We start from the raw sequence: 13,045 nt of genomic DNA, 5'->3' as shown, positions 1-13,045 counted from the left end.
CAGGGAACGCGAGGAGGGGCGGGGCTAACGCTCTCTCTTCTGGCCTTGGGGGCGAGCGGGAGTGGCGGTCCAGTCCGCGACAGACGCGCACCGCCTGGGAGGCTCTAAGGCGAGGGCGCTCGGGCCCTGCGGCGGTGTCGTGACCGGCGGCGCTAGGACCCTGTGGGCAGCGGCGGGGGGCGGAGCGGGCGGCACCAGGACCCGGGGGAACCGCGGCGGGCGGGCGACGAGCAGGCCCGGGGGCCGGGAGGCTGCGGGCGGCGGCGCTGGGCCCGGCGCGGCGAGAGAGGCCCCGAGATGCCGAGCAAGAAGAAGAAGTACAACGCGCGGTTCCCGCCGGTGAGCACGTGGCCAGGCCCCGGAGGAGCGGGCCGGGCTCTCGGGAGGCTCCGGCCCTGGCCCGGCTAGGGAGGAGGGCGCATCGCGATGTTCGGGGGCCCGGACGCCCCGCCCCCTTCCGTGCCCTCTCAGCGTCGGTGCCCCCCGCCCCCTTTCTCCTGGGATGCTCCCTTTCTCTCCCCCCACTTAAGCACCCTTTCCGGGACGGAGGCGACGGGGTCCGAGCTCTCTACCCCCTCCCCAGGCACGGATCAAGAAGATCATGCAGACGGATGAAGAGATTGGGAAGGTGGCGGCGGCTGTGCCTGTCATCATCTGTATCCTGTTGGGGGCTGGTCGGGTTGAGGGAGGTGGGGGAGGCCGGCAGCCCGGGGTCGCTTTGTGTGGGCTGGGACACCACCCGGCGTTCTCCTTGACCCCCCCTGAGCTCGGGCGCTCGAGCTTTTCCTGGAGTCACTGTTGAAGAAGGCCTGCCAAGTGACCCAGTCCCGAAACGCCAAGACCATGACCACGTCCCACCTGTGAGTGGCTCTGCTCTGGGAGGGCCCGGTTGGGGTCCTCTTCCAGGAGTTCACACGCTTAGGAGAGGCTGTGCCCTGATAGTGCGGGAGGTAGGAGGTGCTGGGAGATCAGCAAGGCCTCAAAGACTAGTGGGTTTGAACTTGGGAGGAGGGGTTGAGTGTTCTAGCAAAGGGGGGGATGGTTGGGATTGAAATTTTCCAGGCTCCATTCCCCTGACATCCAGAGAGCCCCTTGCTGAGGGCGCAGATGGCTGTGCTCCACCTGAGTGCCATCCCCTCCCCACCTCTTCCAGGAAGCAGTGCATTGAGCTGGAGCAGCAGTTTGACTTCTTGAAGGACCTGGTGGCATCTGTGCCTGACATGCAGGGGGACGGGGAAGAAAACCACATGGATGGGGACAAGGGTCCCCGCAGGTGGGGAGCCAGGGTCCAGTGTCCAGGTGGGGAAGGCCAAGGCCCCTGGGGTTGGGGGTGGCTGGCGGGTGGCAAAGGAGGGGAGAGACCTCTGGGCAGATGCACTATACCTTCCTGAAGGGGCCGGAAGCCAGGGAGCAGCAACCGGAAGAATGGTGGGATGGGAAGCAAGGGCAAGGACAAGAAGCTGTCGGGCACGGACTCGGAGCAGGAGGTGAGTGCGGCCCCAGCCCTCTGTCCTGCCCCGCAGGGCAGCCTTGCATCCGGCCAGGCCAAGCTGGCTGGAGGCCTGGTCCCAACCTCACCTGTGACCTTTTCGTTTTGGTTTGGTTGCTTGTAAATTGGGGCTGCGGAGGTCCATCTCCTATTTCTGCTTTCCAGTGATGAGCCCCTGCCTTTCTGGTCATTTCTCATTCCTGCCTTGTTCGCAGGATGAGTCTGAGGATACAGATACTGACGGCGAAGAGGAGACACCACAGGCCCCACCCCAGGCCAGCCACCCTGCTGTCCACTTTCAGAGGTAAGCAGCTCAGTGGCACCAAGAGAGGGCTAGCCGACCCCAAGGCTGACTTGTCCCTCCTGGCCTCCCTGGCCACTTGGTTCTGTTGGTTGTAGCAAATTTCAAGGATAGGAGGGGAGGAACTGAGGAGACCTTAAAGGCTGAATACTGTGCTCTCAGAAGGTCCCCTCTCCCTGGGTGAGGCTGTGTGACCTGCCCTGGATCCTTCCCCTCTCTCGGCTTGGCTCCGTGTTGGTGCAGAGGGCACTGGGCTCCAGGGCTGCCTGTGTGGAGGACCGGGTGGGGCTGAGTGGGCAGGAATCTGCACCGGAGAGTGTCCTGATCTTCCTTTCCTGCTTTCTGCCCTGCAGCCCCCCGACACCCTTCATGCCCTTCACCTCGACTCTGCCTCTGCCCCCAGCACCCCCAGGCCCCTCGGCGCCTGACGCAGGGGATGAAGAGGACTATGACTCCTAGCGCCCTCTGCCCCCCAGGCCCCACCCCCTTTTAGTTGGTTTTAGTTGCTCTGGGGGGAGAGAGAAGTTAGAGCTGTTCTTAAATTTATTAATAAAACAATAATAAAAGGGAACACCAGTGTCTGTCCCAGCTTGTGTCCAGCGCTTTGTGGCCTCCTTCCCGTCCATCCACCTCCTTCCCCACGCTGAGCTGGGGCCAGGAGCCGTGGTGGTCTGGACAGCAGCTGACTGAAGGGAGAGGCCGGAGGCCACGGTTCTGCCAGAGCAGGACCCGGGGGCTGATGGAAGGAAGGCGGATCAGAGTGGCGGAGGGCCTGAGCCAGCTGGTGCCGGTCATGCTGGGAGACAACCTGTCTCATTGTGCTGTGTGAGCCTGGGCAGGTTTCTGCCCTTCTGTGAGTGGCCTCTTCTTGTCTGTCTAATGGAGACCATTCTGCTCACTCTGGGCTGCTGCAAAGGGACAGACGGGACAGGAAACGGCAACAGTCTTGTAAACAAGAGCTTGGGCCAGTTGCCTTGCAGGGCGTGTGGGGAGGGGCAGTGAGAGCAGAGGTACGTGGGGTTGTGGCGGCCTTGAAGGCTGGCTTGTGAGCGAGCAGGCTGTGACCCTGAGCAGACCCTGGAGCTGCGGGCGCGAGGCAGATGTGTGTCTTCAGGGAGCTGTGGCTTGGTGAGGCGGGCGGGGAGGCATGGCGTGCTGTCGGGAATCCTGGACGCTGATGACTGACTGCATCAGGGGCAGGGGATCCTCAAGGACTCTCAGGTTTCTTTGGGTGGTGCTGGGGGAGAATAGGAAGAAGAGGGTTAGCAAGATCTCGAGTTTGGCTGTGATGGGTTTGGGGTGCCTGTGAGACCACTGAGGAGAGGAGTGGAGCGGGCGCTTGGACGTAGGGGGCTAGAGACAGGTGTGTGAACCTTGAGCGTCGGGGAGAGGGGAGGGCTAGGGCAGACCACCAAAATAGACTGAAGAGCAGCCAGCCCAAGGGCCCCCCAGGAGCCACTGCGGTGCCCACCCAGGGGCATCTGGGAGGAGGGAGAACTCAGCTGTCGGATGCCTCAGTGGCTTGGGAGTTGTGGACGGGACAGCGAGGTGAGAAACTTGGAGGCGAGTGGAAGCAACACTAAGAACCGTGGAGGGGAGGTGGGAGAGGGCAGTGGCTCAGAGTGAGGACGGAGGAATTGGGGTTTATTTATTTATTTTAATTTTATTTTTTAGCAGTATGCGGGCCTCTCACCGTTGCGGCCTCTCCCGCTGCGGAGCACAGGCTCGGGATGCGCAGGCCCAGCAGCCATGGCTCACGGACCCAGCCGCTCCGCGGCATGCGGGATCTTCCCGGACCGGGGCACGAACCCGTGTCCCCTGCATTGGCAGGCGGACTCACAACCACTGCGCCACCAGGGAAGCCCCGGGGGGGTTATTTTTTAAGATGGCAGAAATGCAGACTGAAGGGGCTGAAGGGATGGGAGGGGGGACTGATGGAGTGAGGTGGGGTTGCCCAAAGCCAACCCCAGCCTAAGTGGGGAGAGGGGTTGAGTAGGTTTTGGTGGGGGACTGAGGTATTCGGTTTTTATCTGATGGCGTATGACTTCTTTGTGAAGTGGGAGGCACCGTGGCAGGCCTGGGTGGGCCCAGGGCAGCTGGAGCCTGAGGGCACATGGGTCTTGTCTGCTTCTCATCTACTCCTGCTCTAGGTGTAAGAAAGGAAAGCCCCCGGTTCCTTTTGGGGAAACATCCCTACTCAGCCTGTGGCGTGTGCAGCTGACTGCACTCCGTGGGGTTGAGGCATGGGAACCGCCAGCCTGGCCAATCAAACAGGCCCTGACCGCCGTGAGTACATAGGCAGTGTCATGACCCCAGTGGGCAACACACCTGAGCCCTGGGACTTTAGGTGGGACCCTTGGGAAAGGGTTTTGACAAGATCGCCGCTGGCTTCCCCGTGGCTCTGGTGGCAGCAGGGAACCCTCTCAGGAGTCCAGGTGAGGATGACAGTGGCCACATTGGGGTAGCAAGGCTGGCGGAATGGAGGCTGGTGGGTGCTGAAAGCTGCTTCCCACCCCAAAGGGTGATTTTGACCGAGCACAGAGCCAGCACAGCAGTGCCAGGAGGCTCAAAGGCACCATCTTCTGGTAACATCTGATAACCTGGACCCTGATGCCTGTATACCTTGGACTTCCTAGTCACGTGAGCCAATAAAAAATTTTTTCTCCCTAGAAGCCAGCTGGCTTTCTGTTACTCGTAACTAAGAGAGCTCTGGCTGGCAAGGACTGTGAATGGGAGGTGCTTCCTGTTGGCCCCGGAGAGGGAGCAAGCGGTTTTCTCCAGCAGCAAGTTGGACACAGTCCCAGGGAGGGTGAGCTCCTGGGGTCCACGGAGCCGAAGGCCTGCCGAGCCATGCAAGGCACGTGGGTGGGAGACAAAGAGACCCTGGGAGCCCGTTGCTGGGATCTGTCCAAAAGGTGAGATTTTGCACGGAGAGGGTGGGCGATGGCTGGGGAAGGCGAGGAGGCAAGGGTGCAGGGAGCAGCCTCCCTTCATCCAGGAGGTGCAGGTGGGGGTGAGACGCCCAGGAGCCGCTGCCCTGGGTCTCTGCGTCCTCAGCCCGTTGACTCAGCCTTGACAGGGTGCTTATGAGTAGAACCTCATTAGTCCCAGATTCAGATCCTGGCTTCTCCACTTATTAACCTTGAACGAGTTCTCAGCTTCTCTGTCTCAGTTCTCTCATCTGTAAAACGGGGCCTAGTTATTACCTGTGTTAGTTATATGTACTAAACTCTATGTACGAGTTATACCTATTAGTTAGAGTAAAGGGTTAATGTAACAAACTCAATATGTGTAGGTTGAAATACAGTAGAAATGTATTTCTTGCCCATGTAAGGTTCATAACAGGTTTTCTCTGCTCAGTGGGCCGTGCTTCTCCAAGAGGGACTTCTGGGCCCAGGCTCCTTCCATCTTGTGGCCCCACCACCCTCAACTCATGGCTTTCAAAGTCACTGCGGAACGGGGAGTCTCAGCCCGCGGAGGTTTTCCTGGGCCAGGGCTGGAAGTGGTCCCATTGCCTCTGTTTACTTTCCCACTGGACCTGTCACAGGGTCCCACCCGAGGGAGGCTGGGGAAGGTGGTCTTAGCCAACCTGGGTGACCAGCCAGCTTCTGCCGCAGGACCTCATGGGCCATTGGGAAGGGCCTTACCCAGCCTTTGACGAGTGTTAGGAGTGTGGCCTTCTGAGGCAGAGGGCAGGGGCCCCAGGGAGACAGTGCTTCTGGCTGGGCCTGGCCTCTGGGTGCCTCCTGGGAATGGGAAAAGATGGCTCTGCCCTGCCCTCTGGGTACCACTGGGCACAGGGAGGGGGCAGCCTGTCAGCACCCCATCTGCAGAGCTCTTCCTGGGAACCAGATGATTGTCACTCTTTATTGTCTGTCCACTGGGGAGCCTTGAGCCTGAATGCCTCAGCCCGGCATTGACTGTGCCCCAGGGTGTAAGTGTGACCAGTGTGTGAAAGAGGGAGCAGCTGTGACCTTCATGTGAAGAGTACAGACCCACCTCTCCCTGCCAAGTGGAAAGCCCCCCCTCCACAGCCCATTTAAGGATCCATTCAACAAACGTTTATTAAGCACCCAACATCATCACCCAGCAGGGAAATGAGTTACCAGTCACCCACCAGAAGACAGAAACTAAGAAGTCTGGGAATTCCCTGGTGCTCCAATGGTTAGGATTCCACGCTCTCACTGCTGCGGGCCCGGGTTCAATCCCTGGGTGGGGAACAAAGATAAATAAATTAGATAAATAAACAAAAAGCTCTTTTATTAAATAAATAAAATCTGATACCACCTATGCTAGGGTAGAGGTGGCGACACCAGAACTCACACTGCTGGGGTGAATGGCAGTGGGTGCAACCACCTTAGAAAACGGTTTGGAGGGAAAAAAAAGGGACTTTCCTGGTGGCGTGGTGGATAAGACTTCACACTCCCAATGCAGGGGGCCCCGGGTTCGATCCCTGGTCAGGGAACTAGATCCCACATGCATGCCGCAACTAAGAGTTTGCATGCCACGACTAAGGAGCCCTCCTGCCGCAATTAAGACCCTACGCAACCAAATGAATAAATTTAAAAAGAAAGAAGGAAGAGAACGCTTTTGCAGATTCTCATCGAGTCTATCAACATACGCTTCCGTGTGACACGGCGATGCCACTCCTAGGCATACGACCACCAAAAGACACGTACAAGAATGTTCATGACCCCCAATTGGAAACAGTCCAAATCCTATCAACAAGAGCATGAATAAATAAATGATAGGATAATATATAATAAAACAGAAACACAAAAGAACAAACCACTGTGACACGCAGTATCAGGGCGAATCTTGTAGACGTTACATTGTGCAAAAGAAACCTAACAAAAGAGTGAGTGCACGCTATGACGTAATTCATTTAAATAAAGTTCAGGGACAGGTGAAACTAACCGATGGTGATGGAAGTCAGTATAACGATTACCTTGGGCTGGGGGCTGATGGGGGGGGTCACTGGGAAGCCTCCTGGAAATGTTCCATAGCTTGAACTGGGTGATGGTTATATATAAAAATATACTGAGCTGCACCCTTAGCGATACACACACCTTTATGACACAACATAAAAACTTTACTTACCTACATGTCCATTGAGAACCTACTGCACACCAGATACTATTCTAGGTAGTGGTGATTACACGAAGAAAGCGTTTCTTGGAGTTCGTTTCTGATGGAGAGAGACAGACAATAAAGAAGATAAATAGTATGTCAGATGGCAATAACGTGTACTGGGGAAAAGGAAGCATAATAAAGGAGTGGGGAATCCCAGGCAGGATAGGACGGGTGGCCCCAGCCATTCTATGCAGCGTTCGGGGGAGACTGATAAGGTGACATTTCAGTAGAAAGCCCTATTAAGTGAGGAGTGTGCAGGCCACAGGCTATCGGTGGGGAAAGAGCAGAGGGGACAGTGAGAGCAAAGGCCAGAATTGAGATTTGATCCGCTCAGCTTTCCCTATGGTCTCCCCCAGCTCCCACTTCCTCATCCACCACCCGGGACCCAGATTCAGGAGGCACCAGCCCTGTACTCAGCCCACCTTGGCTGAGGGGTGTCCTTCTGGCATTGACAGCCCCTCAGGGTCCCAGAAGCTTCGTGGAGGGAGAGAAGGTAGTGGTGTGGGCTCCTCCCCGACACCTGCCCCCCCCACCCCGGGGCTGCCACACCTGGAGGCCCCAGGGGCTGGAGGAGGAGGTGAGGGGGAAGGAGGGAGAGAGAAGGGGTGGGAGTGGCCTCACCCACCGCGCACTGGCCTGGCGGACTGATCTGCAGCGCTGCGTATCTGAGTGCAGCACAACCCAGCTTTGTATCTGAGTCCACTGTCTGGGAGAGGTGTTCCCATCACCTCCCATTTTACAGAGGAGGAGACTGAGGCTCAGGAAGTGGGACGAGTGCCCCGAGTTTGCTCATTGGCACAGAGACGGGCAGGGACTTGTACACCAGCCTGCCTAGGGGTCCAGAGTGTGGGGAGGTGGAGTTCTGAGGTCCCCCCATTCCTTCTCGGGTGTGGTAAGCTTGTCTCCAGGACGTGGATGGGACCGAGTTCCCACTCTTCTAGGCTATAGGAACTGCAGCAAGGGAGTGACACCTGTGATCCAGGTGCTCCACCAGGGTCCTGGTCCCTCCTCTCCTTGGCAGAGTGTTTGGTGAGAGTGGCAGGTAGCTCTGGACTCTCTCAGGGGGCTCCTTGTAGCTGGGGAGTGGGGCAGGACCTGGGCGACACTCACCTCCCATCACCAGAGTGAGCTTTCTTTATTCTGAAATCATGTCCTTCCTATTTTGTGTGCTTGTGTGTGTTCAAATGTTATTTTTAGAAATGGAATAAGCGCTAAGATTTCTGCACCCACCCCAGTAATCAGAAAGCTACAAAGGAAAACACAGGATCTCACATGAGACCCGTCAGATTGGCAAGAACAGAAAGTCAGATAAGGGAATTCCCTGGCAGTCCAGTGGTTAGGACTCCACGCTTCCAATGCCGGGGCCAATCCCTGGTCGGCGAACTAAGATCCCACAAGCGCCAAAAAAAAAAAAAAGGAAGAAAGATAAAACTGATGGCTGGTGGGGAGGTGGGTACACAGAAGTCAGGTGCTTCTGGCGTGTTTGAAAGGTCAGTATGATGGCTAAGTGACTTCTGGCAGTTCCACTCGTGGGTAAAACCTCTCACAAAGAGAAAGACATGCCCTAGGCATGGTTAGAAGTGGTGAAGTATTACAGGCTGCCAAGCTGTCTGTCACTGGGGTGCTGCATGGCAGGTAGCAATGTGGACAAAGGACAAAGCTTCACCGTATCAGAGAAACAGAAAAATGCAGAACAAGATCTATAGCACAGCAGTTTTTATGGAAAGTCAAAACACAGACAAGCACAGCAATGCCATATATTTCTGCCATTTATTCTGTGACCTTGGGCCAGTGACTTAAGCTCTCTGTGCTTCAGTTTCCTCATCTGTAAAGTGGCGACAATAACAGCACCTCTTGGGCTTCCCTGGTAGTGCAGTGGTTAAGAATCTGCCTGCCAAGGTAGAGGACACGGGTTTGAGCCCTGGTCGAAGATCCCACATGCTGCGGAGCAACTAAGCCCGTGGGCCACAACTGCTGAGCCTGTGCTCTAGAGCCCGTGAGCCACAGCTACTGAGCCCGCATGCCACAACTACTGAAGCCCACACACCTAGAACCGGTGCTCTGCAACAAGAGAAGCCACCGCATTGAGAAGCCCCTACTCGCTGCAACTAAAGAAAGCCCGCGTGCAGCAACAAAGACCCAACTCAGCCAAAAATAAAATAAATAAATTTATTATATTAAAAACATAATAGCACCTCTTTCAGGGACGTATGATGAATAAGTGAGATGTGACATATAAAGTGCTTAGCGCAGTGCCTAGCGCATGGTAAACACTCAATAAATGGTGCCTGTAATTGACACAGATGGAAATCAATGCCTGGAAGGCAGACTGGAAGGACATGCTCTAGACACACAAGAGTGGGGCGCTGTGGGGAGCAAGAATGGGATTGGGGATGGGCTGAAAGGGAAAGTCCATTTTATTTAATTAATGTATTTATTTTGACCACGCCTCGCGGCTTGCAGGATCTTAGTTCGCCGACCAGGGGTCGAACCTGTGTCCCATGCAGTGGAAGTGCGGAGTCCTAACCACTGAACCGCCAAGGAATTCCCAAGCAAAGTCCATTTTAAAGGAGGGCTTTTCAGGACCCTGGTGGTGCCTGAAGTGCTCAAACCAAAGAGATGAACAGCTAAGTCTATGCACGCCATGTTTAAAGCAAAACCAAAAAATATTGTCAATTGTCATCTTCAGAATGGGCCAAACGAATTGATCCTCCTAGACAGTGTCCTATAAGGACAAGTAAGCAGTGGCCCTGCAGTGCTCTTGGGGTCATAGGTATTTCCTTCCTTCACTCACTCGACAAATATTTCCTGAGCACCTACTCTGTGCTAGGCACTGCTCTGGGCTCTGGGGAGAAGAGCACAAAAGAAAAAGGTCAACCTGCTCCGATGAACAAATGCGCAAACAACCAGTTTGGGTGGGGGGTGCCATTGAGGCCAGTGTGTGGAAGTAGCAGCCAGCAGGTATGTGGGGACCCTGGCCATTGGAGTCCTCACCCTTCCTTGTTCCTGTGAGGGGCTGGGGTGCTGCCCTTTTTTCCAGCCACTGATTCTCTCCCACCCCTGCCCTGTGCCCAGGGTTGGTTTTACTTTCCCCTTCCCCTAAATTCTCTGAGTTTTGTTTCTGTCTGTGGGTTCCCCACCCCCGCGCACCACCTTTGTCTGGAGTTACATCTGAAGTAGCAGGGAAGCCAAACAGTTTCGGGGCGGGGGACAGAGGATGAGGTAGGGGCCGGGGCCTCCATTGCTCCTCCAAAGGCCCCACTTCATCACTTACCTGGTCCCATCTCCCCGTCAGGATCCACCTCCCTACCATATTCCAGGGAGCAGAGCCCTCACCCGCACCAAGGAGTCTGGGCTCTGGGCTATACTCTTTGTATGTATTTTGGTTCTAGCACCACCCCTTACCAGCCTTGTGGCTTTGAGCAGATAACCCCACCTCTCTGTGCCTCAGTTTCCTTAGTATAAAATGGGCCTCATAAAAGCGTTGTTAACAGAGATATTTATAGAGATCTGCTGACCACCTGCTTAGTGCCAGGCTGTGCTAGGTGCTGGCCTTAGGCTGTGAGCAAACCCAGTTCCTGGTCCCCGTGTACCTGACCCAGTGGAGGCGCGGAGTCCTAACCACTGGACCGCCAGGGAATTCCCTTAACCAGTTTTAAGTGAACAGTTCAGTGGCATTAAGTACCGTCACATTGTGCAACCATCACCATTCTCCATCTCCAGAATTTATTTCATCATCCCAGACTGAAACTCTATTCTCATTGAACACCAACTCCCCATTCCCCACTTCCCACAGCCCCTGGTAACCACTGTGCTACTTCCTGTCTCTATGTCATCGACTATTCTAGGCATCGCATATAAGTGGAATCATACAATGTTTATCCGTATGTGTCTGGTTTATTTCACTTAGCATAAAGTCTTCAAGGTTCATCCATGTTGTAGCATGTGTTAGAATTTCTTTTTAAGGTTGAATACTAGTCTATTAATGTATATACCATAGTTTGTTGATTCATTCATCCCTCCATGGACATTTGGGTTGTTTCCTACTTTTTTTTTTTTTTTTTTTTTTGCCGTACGCGGGCCTCTCACTGCTGTGGCCTCTCCCGTTGCGGAGCACAGGCTCCGGACGCGCAGGCTCAGTGACCATGGCTCACGGGCTCAGCCACTCCGCGGCATGTGGGATCTTCCCGGACCAGGGCACGAACCCGTGTCCCCTGCATCGGCAGGCGGACTCTCAACCACTGCGCCACCAGCGAAGCCCCTTGCTTGTCTTTTGAATATATCCTGGGCAAATAAGTTTGACTAACACTGCCCGGGAGAGAGGTGAATTTAGTTCATTCACGCAACAAATATTTATTGAGCACTTTGGTTGTACCAGACCCTGACAGGGGCTGGGACACAGTAGGGACTTCGTGGAAACTCTGATGAAGTTTCGTAGATGATGCTGGACACAGGCAGTATTTCTCATCGGGGGAACAACTCAGATGTCTCCACTTGTGGAAAGAAAGTTACACAGTGTACAGATCGAGGCCCCAGGAGGGAGAGATATTCGTCCATGCTGCCCACTGCCCACCTGTGAATGACTGCAGAAAAGAGGAAATTAACACGTCCCCTCCCCGATGCTGGCCAAGCCACGCAAAGCTAATAGCCTTTTTACTTTACTTCCTCACTTGCTCCCCATCTCTGTTCTATAAAAGAAACTGGCATCCAGACCCCGATAAGATGGTTTTTTGGGCACACTAGCCCGCCATCTTCTCGGTCTGCCGGCGTTGTGAACAAAGCCACTACTCCTTGCCTCAAAGAAAAAAAACAAACCAACAACAACCTAAATCAGGGACTTCCCTGGTGGTTCAGTGGTTAAGACTTTGCCTTCCAATGCAGGGGGTGTGGGTTCGAACCCTGGTCAGGGAGCTAAGATCCCACATGCCTCGCAGCCAAAAACAAACAAACAACACCCCCCCCATAAAACAGAAGCAATATTGTAACAAATTCAATAAAGACTTTTAAAAAAATGGTCCACATCAAAAAAAACTTAAAAAAAAAAAAAAGCCCTGAATCAGCCCCCATCACTTCCTCCCCTCAAAATCTTCTACTGTGAGGCTACTGTGACAATACAAGATGCGTGGGATATAATAAAGGATAATTTGTCTCCCAATGTCCCTCTAAAATTCCAAAGGAAACTTGTCTCTATGCCCTCAGATGAAGTCGTGACTTTCTGTGCCATGTTTCTCCACAGTGCTGGCCAGTTCCCACCGTGGCTCCGCAGCCTTTCTGGAAGTCTCCTGTACCCTTGATCCACTGGGCTGCCACGACTTCAGGGAGCCCATCTCAAGCTCTCCAGGCAGCTTTCTTGAAACACCTCTCCCCAGATTTGGGATTAGAAGGCAGACCCCAGCCCTAGTCCCTGAGGGGAGTGTTGGGACTCCCTTTCTAAATCAATCTCATCACAAAATTCTCCTTCCAGAATCCACCCTCCCAACCCTTTATAATCTTCAAGTAGACCGGGGGTTTCGCGTGACAAAATGGGTCTTCTAACATCCCCTCACACTTTCCATCATGCTTAGGACCAATCCCAAGACCTTCCCGTGGCCACTGGGCCACATGACCCGACTTCCGAGCCCCCAGAGAATTTAAAATGCCATAATATCAAAGAATATTACAGAAAATGACACAGCAGTGTAAAGCAGCTATACTCCAATTTAAAAAGAAAGAATGTTACAAATAATTGTATGTCACCAAAAATAAAAACTTAAAGTGAAGGCCTTTTCAGAAAAGTGTGAAACGCCAAAATTGGTACAAAACTATCAAAAACTTCAATAGATCAATAACCAGTAAAGAAGATTATAATCTAAGGCTCCAGTGCCAAAGGGTCTCAGTGGAGCCCACCAGACTTTCAAGGAACAGAGAGATGGTCCTTATCTTATACCAGTTGTTCCAGAAAACAGAGAATGAGAAAAGGCTGCCCACTTCCTCAGGTGACTCCCAAACCAGAAAAGAACAGTATCAGAAAAGGAAAAGTGTAGAGCATTTCACTCTGAACACAGATGTTAAATTATGATCTAATAGCATAAAATAAAGAATGCCCCACCTAGGGGTAGGGAAAGGACTTCTTAAGACATCCA

General features: G+C 54.0%; 1 protein-coding gene across 2 annotated transcripts; it reads left to right on the top strand.

The window, feature by feature from the left end:
* The first annotated feature begins 27 nt into the window (after positions 1-27).
* On the top strand, positions 28-6,680 carry DRAP1 (DR1 associated protein 1). Of its 2 annotated transcripts, none has more exons than XM_089914504.1 (7): positions 28-339; positions 584-656; positions 767-860; positions 1,154-1,273; positions 1,394-1,487; positions 1,705-1,793; positions 3,465-6,680. In XM_089914504.1, exons 1-7 carry the CDS (start codon positions 298-300, stop codon positions 3,763-3,765), a joined length of 813 nt encoding a protein of 270 aa, XP_089770630.1. In that variant the 5' UTR covers positions 28-297; the 3' UTR covers positions 3,766-6,680. The 2 variants fall into 2 exon arrangements, with proteins under 2 accessions (XP_089770630.1, XP_022447122.1); XM_022591414.3 differs by lacking the exon at positions 3,465-6,680 and adding an exon at positions 2,144-2,361 and having other exon boundaries at positions 43-339.
* Positions 6,681-13,045: the final 6,365 nt, after the last annotated feature.

This window comes from Delphinapterus leucas, chromosome 7 (assembly GCF_059928025.1).
Source record: "Delphinapterus leucas isolate spDelLeu-1000000601 "Yukka" chromosome 7, BTC_Dleu_Yukka2, whole genome shotgun sequence".
NCBI classification, from domain to species: domain Eukaryota; kingdom Metazoa; phylum Chordata; class Mammalia; order Artiodactyla; family Monodontidae; genus Delphinapterus; species Delphinapterus leucas.
The sequence above is the reverse complement of the archived record's forward strand: the minus strand, read 5'-3'. Positions and strand labels throughout refer to the sequence as shown.